The sequence below is a fragment of the Lygodium microphyllum genome, chromosome 9, assembly GCF_053477565.2.
Source record: "Lygodium microphyllum isolate KBCC chromosome 9, Lygodium_microphyllum_v1.1.10, whole genome shotgun sequence".
Lineage (NCBI taxonomy): Eukaryota > Viridiplantae > Streptophyta > Polypodiopsida > Schizaeales > Lygodiaceae > Lygodium > Lygodium microphyllum.
Genome location: NC_141143.1, coordinates 9,563,298 through 9,578,819, shown reverse-complemented (window position 1 = coordinate 9,578,819; position 15,522 = coordinate 9,563,298). Strand labels below are relative to the sequence as shown.

The 15,522-nt window shown below is 44.0% G+C and overlaps 1 protein-coding gene across 5 annotated transcripts in view; it reads left to right on the top strand.

Moving 5' to 3' along the window:
* Window positions 1–6,505: 6,505 nt before the first annotated feature.
* Window positions 6,506–15,522, top strand: part of LOC148030804 (putative LRR receptor-like serine/threonine-protein kinase At1g05700) — a 74,875-nt gene continuing 65,858 nt past the window's right edge. Inside the window, exon 1 of one of the 5 annotated variants that reach the window (XM_087684335.1) lies at window positions 6,506–6,675. In XM_087684335.1, the coding sequence (XP_087540461.1) occupies window positions 6,645–6,675 (31 nt within the window). In that variant the 5' untranslated portion in view covers window positions 6,506–6,644. Of the gene's footprint in view, window positions 6,676–7,641; window positions 8,087–8,386; window positions 8,657–15,522 lie in introns of those variants that run through there. The other 4 variants (XM_087684333.1, XM_087684332.1, XM_087684331.1 and 1 more) reach the window with 4 other exon arrangements.

The window sequence follows — 15,522 nt, the reverse complement described above, 5'->3', positions numbered from 1 at the left end:
TCTTCTTCCAACATTCCTTGGCAATGTGGCCATACTTTCCACAATAGTAATAGTCCTTATCCTTATTTGCATTTTCATGCGTAGTCTACGATTACCATGATCCTCTACCTCTAGAGTTGGATCTTCCCCTCGTGCAGAAGTATCCACCACCTCTAACATTCTGAGATTTTGAGATGCATTTTGTTGAGTTCCTCATCTATGATAGAACCATCTACCATGAGTGTCATGGCCTCTTTGATTTGCATAAAATATTATATCTATGCCTTTCGAGCTACTTGAGTTAGTAGCTAAATCCAATTTAACCTCTTTATGAATAAGCATGGATTCAGCTTCAACACCTATCACTAGATCTGAGTAGCCAATTTTCATATAGCATAGTTGTTGTTATCTAGTTTTTCACCCACTATCTGAGTGATATTGTCAGTCCTATCATCATTTGCCATGGTTGTAGCTCTATGTATTTACTGCAATATTCAAACTGTTAATGCATGGCTCCTAGCAAACCAAAAGCAGTCTTTTCAATGACACAATGCTTGCATAGCATTCAAGCAACACTCATACACTCTGTACTTAGTCCAGTCAGCTCATTTCAGTCATAGAGCAAACATCAGTACATCAAAAATTATCCAAATATCTCAGCTACATAACATAGATATACTTCTTCCCAATTATGACAATTTCAATTTTAGAGTGATTGCACTAGTCTCTTTGCAGTAACCAATAGTATTTCAGCTTAGTAGCTTGTTATACATCTCCAAAAATCTGACATAACATCGAGGAGTGATAGCATACTCATGTAGACATCATTTACTACACAGCCCTTATGCAGATAACCTTTCCAACAATAGACAAACAAGTAGTTTGTGTGATAATAGCAATTAATTCTCTGTCACAACTGAATCATTCTTAGCTCAAAAATAGGTAAAGGACATCTTAGGCAAGTGATATAACCACTGATAGTCGATACATAGACATATGAGTATCAATGCTTGTACATTCTTTAAGTATCAGTAAGAAAAATACTTCAAACAAGCTGTAACTAGCTTAATAACCTATTAAACTACTTGTAGATCAATCCAAACCTAAGCAATCAATGCTCAAAACATCCCAAAATAGACCTCAATACTTTTGCTAGAGATCCTCCAACCATCCAAGTAGCAAATGGTGTCAACACAAGCTTATGCAAGCTCTAAGTACTAACAAAAAAAAATCTTTCCAAGACCTGTAAACAACAATCTGCTATGAATAAACAACAAGTAAACAAATGGGAAAGCTCCAAACCAATGCCCAGGCCCACAAAGTTGATGTCAAGGTCAATGCCAATCACTTTCTCGATGTCCAAGGATGCTAGCATCGAGTATATAATGGTTGTCCATCATGACAAAGACCTGAAGAAATAGGTGCATTTTTTTTCCTGATCTCTCCACACTAATTTATTGCTCACATTTTGATGATTTTGATGATGATGATGGTTGCCATTGTTCTCTTTTGGGCTTCTTCATAGATTAAATGTCAAGTCAAGCTCCACAAAGTTGAGCTCTTCGCAATGCTAGTTCTCTAAGGCTATGCTTTGATACCATGTTCAAATACAGAAGAGAAAGTGTAGACAAAGGAATGGAGCAGACACAAAGAGCAGTGTGCTCTCATCTTCTCTCATTATTCTTCATCATCAGTAACAAACACTAATAATCTACAACAATGTAATGAAGATAGGTCTAACTTACTGACCATAGTTCACTAAATATGGTTAAGTCTAGTCTACTCGACTTATTAATGACACACACATGGCTAGTAATAGCTAAGGTCTACAACTATCATATCGGATAAGTATGATGGTAGATGAGCTTGACTCTCAACACTCTAGTGGTTTCACTTTGTGAACAACAATACATTGGGTTATTCTCCCCTTGTTGCATTCATTTTTAGCTCAATTTTAGGGTTGATTTACTATTATTATAGCAATCCATTCTCTCTTTACTTTGCATTCATAATGGCATGTGCTTGTAATGCCTCTAGGGATAGTGCCCTCTTTAACATTGATAAGTTTGATGGCAATAACTTCAAATATTGGAAGACCCAAGTATGTGTTGAGAAATGACAAATGATGTATGCTCCAGGAAGAGATGTCCTGAATCCCATATGCATAGTGAGGAGAGTGGAACAACCCAACTTCTATAAAGCATTGTACTTGATTATCACTTTCACAATGATGAATGCAATATCATGATGCTTTCCTTTTTCAGTTAGTGCCATTGTCATTGTCAGCCCAATACACAAGATTGTCTTTATGAGTCCAAGCTTTCATCTTGGAACCTAATTCACTTGTGTAACCGTTGCCTACTCATTGTTCATGTCAACATGAATTTAGTCTTCACCTTCCAACCTCCATAGCTCCTGCCATGCTCTAGATCTGACATTCTCACATGGTATCAGAGCTCAGCTGAGCATGGTCAACTCCTCACTCTGCTTCTCCAGCTCCCTTTCACTTCTACCTAGCTTGGTATCAGCTTAAGACTTCATTTCCTACTCCAGCTTCACCTTCACCTTCACAAGAGCTTTCATGGCTGCCATAGCCAGCAGCACCCTGTCTACTTGGAGGCCTTGGATCTAGCCAAAGAAGAAGAGATAGCTCATGCCTTGAAGTAATAAAATCTTCTCCTACTCAGGACACTTTAGGCCAACACATCAAACCATGGCATTGGCCTCTTCCTTGCTCGGCATTACGCATTTCCCAGGTCGCTACTCAGAATTGCGCACCGATTCCAGTCCGTACACAGATTCGTCTCATGTGAGTGATTTATCCTGTGAATATAGGGCTTTGGAAGCTCACTATGTAAGCCTACTCCCCATGCAATATCTCTTGCAATGGTCAACTCCTTAAGCTGCACAAGCTAAAAAGACAATCACCTGTAAAAACCCTAAAAGAAGAAGCCATAGCCATTGACCTTCAAGGCCATAAACACTTCATTTTTTCACTTCATTCCAACACATTGAAGACATATCAGTTTCTAGCAAGAGAAATTCTCAAGAAGAAGATTTGGAACATCAAGCATCAACTATTAAGCTCAACATCGAGTCTTCAAGGCACAATCAAGGCATAGTATCTCTTGACACTCCATTAGTGCTTCTTCAGCTTACTCAAGGACAAATCATTTTTGATCCCATCTCAACTGCTTGATCAAATCTCTTGTAAGTCTTAACCCTCTTGTAAAAGGACAGACACTGCCCGAGTACGCTCGTGGTAAGACCTCCTTCAAAATGAGTGAACTTGGGCAAATAGCTAAATTCAATGGTGAAGGCTTTCATGCCTAGAAGGAAAAGACCATGTGCCATCTCATGAGGAAAGGCCTCTAGGATCTCTTTGAAGATGATAAAGGCGATGCAGATGGTGGGAAAGAAGATTTAGAAAGTGGGATCCTTACAGTAGCTCCACCAAAAACCAAAGAATTGAAGAAGATGAATAACAAGGCACTAGGCATCATTGCCCGGGGACTAAGTGATGATGTGCTTCTTCTCACTCTCGCTCCTGCTCACCCTTTCCAATCTTGTATCCCACTAAGGAAGCAAGCATAGTCTTTTTTTTGAAAATCAAAGCCAATCCATTTGTTAAGCTTGTGCTCATCAACAAAAGTACAATATAAAAGCTATCTTTAGACAACAATTACCCAACAATTACTAGAACAAAGCTCTTTTGGTTAAGATCTTACACTTTCTCACAACCTAGTACTTCTGATTCTTATCTTCATCAATGTCATAATTAGAGACCATCCAAATGCACCAATTGACAAAAATGATTACTAAAGCCCAGAGCATCATACTCTCTAGAAATTGTCCCTACACATGGGTTAGCCCTAACAACGGACATGTATTGCAATTGCTATTGGTCATTCTTTACTATATTGCTCAGAGAGTAGGAGTGCCTGCTTTAGGTGATTTTGACATTGGTCTTGGAGTCTACTAAAAGGTAGAACTTTTTGGAAAAGAGAAAGCATTATGGATACATGTCATGTATAATTTGAAATTGGTTATATATATTTGACTTGGTTGACCAATCTCCACTTTTTGTAAGCACGTGTGATCATTTATTAATATACCATGCTAACGAAGTCAAGATTACTTACTTGATGGTAGAGCTAACAAGCACCACATACTCAAGCTTTGATACTTTCTTGTATTTTCCTCAAAAACATATAAATGTCACCTTCAATATACTAACATACACACATCATCACTTTTTAGAAGGGTTTAAATCAATCGGACAAAAAGTCTCCCTTTAAAATTAAGGGGATGTGAGTACAATAGACTAAAAATATTTTCTCTTTTCTTTGTTTTGATACAAAAGACAATTTAAAAGTTATGTATGTGTTTTTTAAAAAATCAGCATATCCATAATATATTACATTAAACAATACTTACAAGTTATACCATCAACATGCCAAAAGCTAGTGTAAGAGCCCCATCATGCTCGCACCAATGCTCTCAAATTTAATAGCAATATTTTCCTCCCCTAGTACTAACATTTTGGTCGCCGTGTCAATTTGCATAGTTTGAAAGACACGATTACTCATTCTTTACCACCTTAAGCTTCCCTTTAGCACACCCATTTTTGCTTGGGTTTGAGGGGTGACTATGGGGGAAGCAAGCACCAGTAGCCCTCGATGCGACCAATGGCTAGTAGGGGGAGTGAGGTTCCATTCCCCAACTAGCCCTGGGTGCAACCCAATTCTTATAGGTCTAATCAATCTATTGTGTCCCTATGTTCCAAAGTGATATGATGAAATACAATACATTTTCCATTGAGCCAAAATATTAGAATCCTATTCACTTTTCTTGGGCGTTGTATTAAAATTATAGCTTGGAACAACATGTAAACAAATCATAATTGGCAACATGCAACCAATGCTAGAAAAACTTCCATTTGGATTTAACAATATTCATGACTACCATGCATAAACTTCTCTCCACGTTAGTGGAAGCTCTCCATGAAGAAGACTACGAAGAGGAAAGGGAGCTAAACATGTCTTACACCAATGCCAAAAAATCTTCCATTTGGATTTAGCATTCATGACTACCATGCATAAACTTCTCTTCACGTTAGTGGAAGTTCTCTGTGAAGAAGACTAGGAAGAGGAAAGGGAGGTAAACATGTCCTACATTGTGGAAGGGTAGGAAAGGAATTCTATTAATGCTAATTAGGTGGAAGACTAGACAACTATTTTTGTGGGGTTTTTCTCACAGAAATAGTTTTCTAGAAAGGACCCACTCCAAAAGACCCATAGCCTTGCTTTTTTCCCATAATAGAGAAGGGGTTTTGGGTTGAAACACCAAGACTGATGATTAATAGTACTTGCAAGCTAATGAATTAAAGGCCTCATCCACTTTTGTTTGGCTTGCAAGTTGCATTTGAAAAACTAGAACGTATCTTTTCAAATGTGAAAGTGAAATGTGAGAGTGATGTCATATGGAGTGCTTGATCAAGACTCAAGGCATGACCATCGACACAATTCAAGTCAATTAGATTCATTCACCCACTCACATGCACTGGCTCCATGCAATCATTGCATAGTTACCATGTACTTCTACTTCTTCAAGTAGATATAGTAGCACTAATTTACTTGCTGAAGTCCCATTTTTTTTTTCTAGGAAATCAAGTAAAGTAACTCAGCCATGCTCGTAGTGACTTCACTCCGTTGACCTGTTCAGATGGACCCAAGTGTGGCATGGCCTTAAACCTCAATAGAAAGCTTCCTCGCTCCCCAGAGGGAGCTTGATATTTGTTAATGCACAGTCGCGGTGGTCGCTTCGACAGCACTAGCTGCCGTGTGCGCAACCGCGTGATCGTGACCATGCATTGCTTCTACAGCATTCTGGTACTGCAGCTAGTCTTAGCTGGATCTTCATGGTCCTCCGGCTCGGGCGTCACAGCACAAACCACCGCAGGCAAGTGTGCGGGCGGGGCTCCTTAATATTGACTACACTCTCAGCATAATCCTCAACGAGGAAGATGATGATCTTACTACTTAGACTTTCGGCGTAATATCAGTGCTGTTTCGATGCAGGCTTTGTGAGCATCGACTGCGGCTCGAACGCGACCACAAGCTACCAGGATGTGCTGGGGATTGAGTGGACGCCGGATGGGATGCTACTCAGCAGTAGTGCGATGGGAGCGGGCCGCCCCTCCCTGGGGAATATCAGCAGGACGGCCTCGGTGGCAGGGCAAAGCAACTGGCCGATGTACAGCACGATGCGCTATTTCCCGGAAACCACCAACCACAGCAAGTACTGCTACTCGCTGGCTGTGAGCGCCCAGGGCACCACGTATCTGGTGCGGGCGACCTTCTGGATGGGCGAGAGGCCGCTGTACAGCGTGCTCAACTCCAGCCGCATCAGCTTCCAGCTCCTGGCCGGGGCGGACTTCTGGGACGACGTCATCATCGACTTCCCTCAGAGCGTGCCCTTCTTCTGGGAGATTTACGTGCCCGCCTTGTCCAGTCGCCTCGACGTCTGCGTCGCCCCCGATAGCGCCACCCGCGACCCCCCTTTCATCTCCAGCCTGGAGCTCCGACCCCTCCCCGTCACCCTGCTGCCCGTGGGGTACATCGTCAATACCACGAAGGCCCTCGTCCTCTCTCAGCGCGTCAATTATGGCGTTGCCCCAACCGAAGAAGACGTCAGGTCGTATCTCTATATAAACCTCTATCGCTTTACCAACATCCATTGATATAGTTGGTGCGTATGAACGATTACAATAAGGCTCCTCACACACCGTCAGCCACCCCCACCCACACACCATTACGTCACACATCATGGACAGATCTGCCCCCATTACACAAGGACAAGGTGCGATGTATGTTCATGTGTTGAAGTACGTAACTCTCAACATAGAGGCCGAGCAATCCTTGTTATCCATGTCAAAACATCAATCCTCGAACAAGGGCATGATGTTTCCGTATTTGTGGCGAAACTTGAGAAAGTTTTAGAGATTCATGGTTTGAGGATGCAAATCTATATTGAGAAGTGGTCCTTTTAATGCCTAGCAAGTTCATTCATATCTTTTGCTAGCCATGTGGAGTCCATCACTCACCAACACCTTCTAGCACAATACTGGGCAAGGCAATGCATTGGGCCTTTGCAACAACCTTGATGTTTAGCTATCTTTACTACCTAGCAAGCTCACATCAAAAGCACCCACTTGTGATAATTACTCAATGAGAGTGTATTTATGAGAAAAGCCAATAGATTCTTTATGCCCCACTTGAGTTTGAAACAGAATGAAAATTTGCAAGAGAAACAAAAGTCTCCTTAATCACTAAAATAAGTATCCTAAACTCATACTAAAACCAGGAGTTAAAATGCAATGTTACACTATTGTGTATATCTTCCATAAAGATCATGTGTAAAGAGTGCATGTTTTACAAATAGACGTACGCATTTAGAAAATAAGACATCTCAATGTTTATTTAGGTTACGATGCCTTAAAACTCTAATATAGGCATGCATGGGCTATTTTCTACTCCTACAGTGCATGGCTTACAAACAGCCACGTCATACATATAGAACACAAGAAATTTGTGCATATATTCACTCATTGATGTCGAAGTTTGTTTCAGCTATCCTGACGACACTTTTGATCGAATTTGGACCCCGGATAGTGGCCAACCAAACCTTGAAACCTTGTCATCGGTGGGGAATAATATTTCAGATGAACCGCCAATGAAGGTATTTCAATCATCCTATGTGAGCAAGTGGCCTACGGGATTCGTATTTAACTTTGCAGCACCGCCTAGCACCACATACCGCATCAACTTCTACTTTTCGGAGATCGATTCGAGGGTGAATGCATCAGGCCAAAGGGTGTTCGACATCTTTGTCAACTCGAATTTCATTAATAACCAGACGGATGTTTTCGCTGAGACTGGTTCACGAGGAGTGCTTGAGCAATATTTCAATTTCATGAATGAAGGATCCATGATGACCATCAACTTCTCATGGTCTCCCGATTCCCTATTTCCCCCGTTTGTAGCGGCTCTAGAGGTATTTCGAGTTTTTGACAACGCTGTGTCAAGCGGAACTTCTCCCCAGGATGGTATGCATCATATAACCCTTTTCTCCCTCGCTAGTTGAATTTCGTAAGAGAATGTTCGCTTCATAGGCACGGAAAGCCGATTTCAAAAAATGTTGAGTCGCGTGGTTTGTGCGGATGACTCTTTCCTTCAATACAAAGTGATATAAAACAAACGTGTTTTCTCTTGTAGACGACTTTTCACAAGGATGGGTTGGGAGGTAAAGGGATTAGTTAACTTGTGTGTTCACTGATGTTCTTTTCAAAACTTACATTAGCACAGAACAATATCAAAGCCCAGAGAGAGAGAGAGAGAGAGAGAGAGAGAGAGAGAGAGAGAGGGTTGATAAAGGGACTTATGCATACATACATAACCATCTCTCTTCAACGACATTGCGTGTCTCTTCATGCCACACCTAATACAAGTTTGGACATTGTTGAAGGAAGCATACGGCCTTTGTGAATGAAACTAAAAGTGCTGGAGTAAGGGAAATATAGACGATCGTGTGTCACTTCTCTCACTTGAAACTGCAACCTAAGCAGCAGCGGTCCCCTAAAGAGATCCGCCATTCTTGTTCATATATGTACATGGAGGTTGAGCCTCTTGTAAAGACGATCTAAGAATGTTGAAAACATAATTGGAGCATTGCCATCTTGTGGGTTTTTCTTTAAAGATTATGCTAGGTGAAGAGGAAGAACGGAAGAGCAACACATGAAAGGCAAAAAGCATATTAGTAGCAGGATATGAACTTGCTTTACTAAAAAATCTAGTTATCTTCAAGTGATTGAAGTTAGTGACTATATCTGGGGTTTGTTCACCTTCCACTTGAGAGTATTTTTAGGGTTTCTTACCTATTTACAGCACACTTGTCAGTTGGTCGCTGTCGCTTCCTTGCTTGCTTCTCACTTGTAGCAATAGAAGAAGATCGAAGTGCGTGGAGGGTAAGGGGGCCTATCGCTGCAATCTTAGGTAGAGAGAGAGTGTGTATCGCTATTTCGCTTGTAAATTCACTCTTTGGCTGTCATCTCTCACATGGTATCATTACCTGTTTACTGCGAGCATGCTGCACATCTTCAGCGGCTTCTCCCTCTCTTGCCATAGATGTGTTTACAGCCTATAGCCCTTCGCCCTACTCTCTAGTTGTTTGCCCCACCATCCTCTCCAACCCTTTGCCTTGTTGTTGTTACCGTGCTTTCACCCTTTCTCAGCATCAAACATCTTTCCTAACCCTTCATTCTATAGATGTCTCTACTTGTGATAGCTGCTTGTACATCCTTTGAGTTTCTATCTTGACATCTATGCTTTGACAATTTATTTTCGTCTTAGTTGCTCTGTCAATCTATTGGTTGAAGGCTCACACCATACAATTTATGACATGCTATTAGAGTTGCACCATTTTGATAGAGGCTGGTTGTGGAGGTTGAAGTGAAGGAGGACTAAGCTCTCCCATTCCCTCACTCTTTGCCTTGAATAATGCTTATGGAGGCACCGGAAGCAAGGCATAGCAAAAATCTTCGATTGTTGTGAGTTTTGATGGACAAGCAGAATGGTGTAGAAATTGGAGCTGATTCGAGGGAGAAGGTATAACTAGCATGGGACTTGTAGTATCCTAACTTGAGCCAAGTGTGAATTTGTGAATCCCTACAAGCTAAATCGAGAACTTGAGTGCACATGATATGCATAAGTATCATTGGAATATCTCAAGGCACACAAAGTACTCTTCCAATGAGATACATGATCTTTAACGAAGCATTATGAAAGTATGGATGTGCAATAAGCAAGGTCAAGTTAGGAATAGGTGAGCCAAAGCAACTTACTCATGACCTATTTGTAAGAAGTCTCATCATGGAGCATAGCATCCAAATTCTTGGTTAGTTTAAGTCTCTGATCAAATGAAGTGGCCACTAAAATGATACGATTGGGAAAATATTGAGCAACCAGCAGTAAGGCATACTTTTGCATTGACACAAAAGCACTATTATATGTTGGACAATCTCCACACCCAAAAAAGTAAGACAATCGATTGAGGTTAGTTATCCCAAAGATTAGAAGCAATCGTGCTTGAATGGATTGAATTTTTGAAGAATGATAACCTATGATGATAGGATCATCCACCCAGAGCACAATGTGGTAAATCCCCTTGGAATCCTTGAATATGTACAAATTGAGTTCAAACATAGAGGCTTGGAAAGACCAGTTTTCCTTGAAGAAAACCTATTTGTCATGCCTTGTCATCTCCTGTTGCTGCCTGTGACTGCCTGCCTCTGAGCCTCAGTCTGAGTAAGACGAGGACATTAGGAGCTTTGACATGTCTCGCGAAAGAGATAGCCCTATTTGAGGATATGCATTCCCCTCAATTGTCGGCTTCCCATGTGCACTTCTAGATTAGTTTTTGCATTTCCCGATCTGTCTCCACCTATCGGACATTGTCTATGCTAGTTGGGATTTTTCTGCGGCCACTTGATATTTTTTTGGCCTTTTTGTGTAGTGTAACGAGCATTAAATGTTGGTTGGCCAGCATTTATGACACCTCAGAGGTAGGTCGGTAAATTTTGGGCATTTATGGCTATATATAGTTAGTCCCCCCACTTGGTAGTTATTTATCCTCTCTAGTCTTTTGTCCTCCTTGGCACGTGCACACTCCAACACTCCGCCTCCTTTGTGCTTGGTGCCACCATCATCATCAGTTTGATCTGGTGCTCTCACCGATGTTGTGGGCTGCGTGCAGGGACTGATCAGTCTCCTTCCGTTGTCCCGTTTGTGTCAACATTCTTCCTTGTTTAGTGCAGATTTCATTCTTCTTTTCTTGCAGTCTCTCTCTCTCTTCCTTTGTCTTTGTATTTCCGTTTCTTTCTGTCGCGCACGCTCACATGGTATCAGAGCATGGTATCATTATCTGAGAGAGATACAAAGGTGAGGAGACCATCCACATCCAAAATGTAGGCATACATCCTTGCGTTTGCTGAAAATGCCAGCTATACTGTGTGTGGGCAACATCATCTAGTGGCCAAGTGTCAACATCCAGTGGATTGTGACATCATTAGGAGGCCAAGTGACATCATGCAAGTGTAGGTGATTGCTTCTAGGCATTAGGCGACACATCTCCATCATGCAACCCTTTGGGTGGTGGCAATGGCCTTCACAGTCAAACACAACATTTGCCGAGCAGATTACAACATATTGATCAGCGCTTTGTGCTTGTGAATCCTTCTATGTGCAAAGAGGAAGACGTCTTTCCTATTTACATGCTTTGATGACTCAAATGGGGATTGTCATTCTCGACACTCTTCTGAGTGGAGATGTGATTATTATTGCGAATATCATCGGAGGGAGGACTCTCCTATTTGTACTTGTCTTGAAACTAGCCTTGCTTCTCGGAGAGGATGGTAATTCTTGATGAAGCACTTGATTACAATAATCAGAAAATCATTACAAATTGAAATGCACACTTTATACCTTAAAATTCTTGGATAGCAAACACCCTATTAGCCCCAAAACTGGCACCCCATACACCCTTGCTTATATAGGATTCTCATGCTTTACTTCTAACACGAAGGAACATTCATAACAGAGGGACACAAGCCCCCCTAAGGGTGGAAATTACTTGGTAAGAAGTCTCATCATGGGGTATAGCATCCAAATTCTTGGTTAGTTTAAGTCTCTGATCTAATGAAGCAGGCACTAAATTGATACGATTAGGAAAATACTGAGCAACCAGCAGTAAAGCATACTTTTGCTATTGACACAAAAGCACTCTTATATGTTGGACAACCTCCACGCCCAAAAAGTAAGACAACCAATTGAGGTTAGGTATCCCAAAGGTAGAAGCAACGGTGCCTGAATAGATTGAATTTTTGAAGAATGAAAACCTATGATGATAGGATCATCCACATAGAGAACAATGTGGCAAATCCCCTTGGAATCCTTGAATATGTACACATTGAGTTCAAAAGAAGAGGGTTGGAAAGACCGGTCCTCCTTGAAGAATCGATCAATCCGATGAAATGAGGCCCATGGGGCTTGCTTCAGCCTATAAAGAGCTTTCTGCAAAGAAAACACCTTATTCTCATGGCCAAGAATAGTGAGGCTAGATGGTTAAGCCCTGTAGGCCTCCTTTTCGTTTGAAACGATGGCCGCTTATGATGGGCATTCAAGCTCAAAAGGAGGTGGAGTGTGTAGTAGGTGCAAGAGTCTCCTCGAAGTCAATACCCTCTTTTGGATAGAAACTTTGCACTACTAAGCAAGCCACCATTTGCCTTGTACTTGATATGGAAAATCTGTTAGCAGTCATGACTATCATGCCTTGTCATCTCCTGTTGCCTGTGAGCCTTAGTCTGAGTAAGACGAGGACATTAGGAGCTTTGACAAGGGATAGCTCTATTTGAGCATGCCTTTCTTTGCATTCCCCTCAATTGTCGGCTTCCCATGTGCACTTCTAGGTTAGTTTCTACATTTCCCAGTTTGCCTCCACCTGTCAGACATTGTCCATGCAAGTCCGGATTTTCTTGGAGCCACTTGATATTTTTCTGGCCTTTTGTGCAGTGCAACCAGCATTAAATGTTGGTAGGCCAGGATTTATGACACCTCAGGGGTAGGTCGGTCAATTTTGGGCATTTATGGCTATATATAGCCAGCCCCCCACTTGGTAGTTATTTATCCTCTCTAGTCTGTTGTCCTCCTTGGCAGGTACACACTCCAACACTCCATCTTCTTCGTGCTTAGTGCCACCATCATCATCATCTTGATCCCATGCCCTCACTGACATTATGGGCTGTGTGTAGGGACTGATCGGTCTCCTTTCGCTGTCTTGTTTGTATCAATATTCTTTTTTTTTTTTTCCCAAGAAAATGTGGCTGATTATATTACTCAAAAAGCTGATTACAACGAAGTGCTCAAGCTCAACAGAATAAACTGGACCTGATGCAAAGTCACCACTACATCATGTATACAAGCCTCTCACGGCGGTCTAGGGGGGATGGGGGCAAGGAGCCATGGGGGAGATTGCCTGCCTGCAGCACAAAGAATAGGCCCTGGCCGCCCCAGGTACGCATGAAGTGACCACGGAGCTCCTGACGAGCCTTGGACTCACCCTGCACCTGCTCCCATCGACCGCGGAGGGAGTGAATGATGGAGGTCCATAGCTTTGCCAAGGTTGCAAGTGCTGAAAGCCTCTCTCTGTCGAAAGCCACCTGGAATCACGCCTTCCAAATATGCCATCCAATAAGACTCCCTATGATCTCCCATATCTTTGAGCGGTTTGCTGTGGGCTCTAGTACCTGGCGGATGGGTAAAGCCTCCAGACCAACCACTACACATGACCCTGCCTCGATCATGAAATCGTGTTTTGCATCCCGGCCTTATACAAAAGGTGACGGCCCTGGCTAACTGACTGCTAGTAGAAAGCTCCCCATGAAATACACCCAAGGCTGGGGGCTATACGTCAAAAGATACGGCATGCTCCTCTCCATACAAGCTGCGCCTCCTCACAAGACCAAAGGCGATGCTTTGGGGTTTCTAGAGGCTGCTGTGTGCAGCGCTTACACCCTCCTTCCTTCTACATCTGGGCAAGCCAGCTTCCCACCACCAAACCTCCATGTGCCACCAGCCATAAAAAATACGACACCCTCCTCGGCCTCCAGCTATCCCACAGGCGGCGCCAGAAGGTCCGTCGGAAGGGCTCCGTGATGCTGTGCTCCACCCAGTGTCTGCTGCGTGACAGTGCCTAATCCATATCCTCTTGCATCAATACATGTTTGCCAATCCTGGCTGTGTATTCTAGGAGCCTGGGTGGCTTTTTTGCAACCGCAGAGGCCGGCCATAGCCACTCTCCTGGGTCCCACTCCAGCTCATCAAGTGGTCTACCCTCCCAGATCCAAAGGCGCCACTCCTTGAGCTCCATCTAGAAGACATAGGGGTCCAGTCGCCAGGTCTTCCCTTGAAGACCCCCACCCGAATCCTCCTCCATGAAAGGGTGGCAATCCCCTCATCCTGTTGCCCTCTGTCAAGGGCCAGACATCCCCCCTCCTGAACGGTAAAGGTCCCCTGGGGGGCGCCGCCCACTCTACCTGCCACCTGAAGAGGGATGCCTGCTGGAGAGAACCTGGCTACCCATACCTCCCCGGCCTCTATCGGTTCTCGTATCAGGGGGGCAAGCCACTCCGGAGGTATTGCTGCGTCTATCTCTCTTTTCCTCAACTCCACTCCTCTCAAGCACCTTGATACTCGCTGTAGCACCTCCTTGTCTGCCATCCTGTACACCTCCCGCCATGTCCTGATGGAGCGAGCCGGGCCGGCCTCCCACCCAGCCCACTGGATGTGGGGGCGCTCACCTAACTGTACCCCTTCCCTGTCTTTGGCCTGGAGGTTTCAAATCACCGGCTAACAGGCTATTTCCTCCTGGCAGCTCGGGGGGCTCTGGATTAGGGCCTTACGGAGGCCCTGCCACACGCAGAGTAGGCTCCGCAGGAAAGGTGATATGGGCGGGGTAATCTAGGCTGAAGTGAAGATCCATCTCAGGGATGGCCTCCATTCCCCGCCAAGCCTCGGTTTACAATCCTGGAGGCCCTCCTGCAGTAAGACCTTCCAAGTTTGCCCACCTGGTGTGAGACCGCGGACAACTAACTTGCCCAAGAGGGCCCTACTCTGATATTCTGGGTCTATGATCCCAAGCCCTCCCTCTGATCGATATCGTATGATGGTCGCCCACGCCACCTTGGCCCTGGAGTCTCTGGAGCCATCAGACCCTGACCAAAGGAAGTTCCGCACCAGGCGGCGAAGCTGCCCTGCACCTGATGAGGAGAAACACCAACATGAGGCGATGTACTAGGCTGTCGCTAGGAGGACCTGGTTAACCACCAGGGCTCGACTGGCTAGTGAGAGGCGAGCCGTGCTCCAATAGGTCAGTTTCCTCCTAATAGACTCTAGAACCGGAAGAAACTGCTGGGCAGGAGTGATATCAAGTCCCACCTGGAACCCTAGGTATCGGACGGTCTGCCCTCTGCTCACCCATCTAAATCCCAAGTGGACTTCCCACTCCGTGCTGGATTCCGGGTCTGTGAGGAAGCCAACCGACTTTTGCCAGTTGATTTTCGCACCCGCTACAGCACAGAACACCTCAAGAGCCAACCTCATTCTTCCCAGCATCACCTCATCGTCCTCTATGTAGAGTCCTGTGTCATCTGCATACTCTGAGTCTAACAACTCAGCCTCCTCTCTCACTGGAAGTTGGAGGCCGCGTAGTCCACTCACACGTGACCTGAGGAAGTGAGACATCGCCTCTGCGACAAATAGGAACAGGTATGGGGCCAGGGGGCAGCCTTGTCGGACTGATCTCTCCATTCGGACCTCCTCCCCTCGCCTTTTGCCTATGAGAACCCTGCTGGTGGCTGATCTGTACAGGCCGGAGACCCGCCGAATCCAAGCGTGGGGAAATCCTAACTTCACCATGGTACCCTCTAGG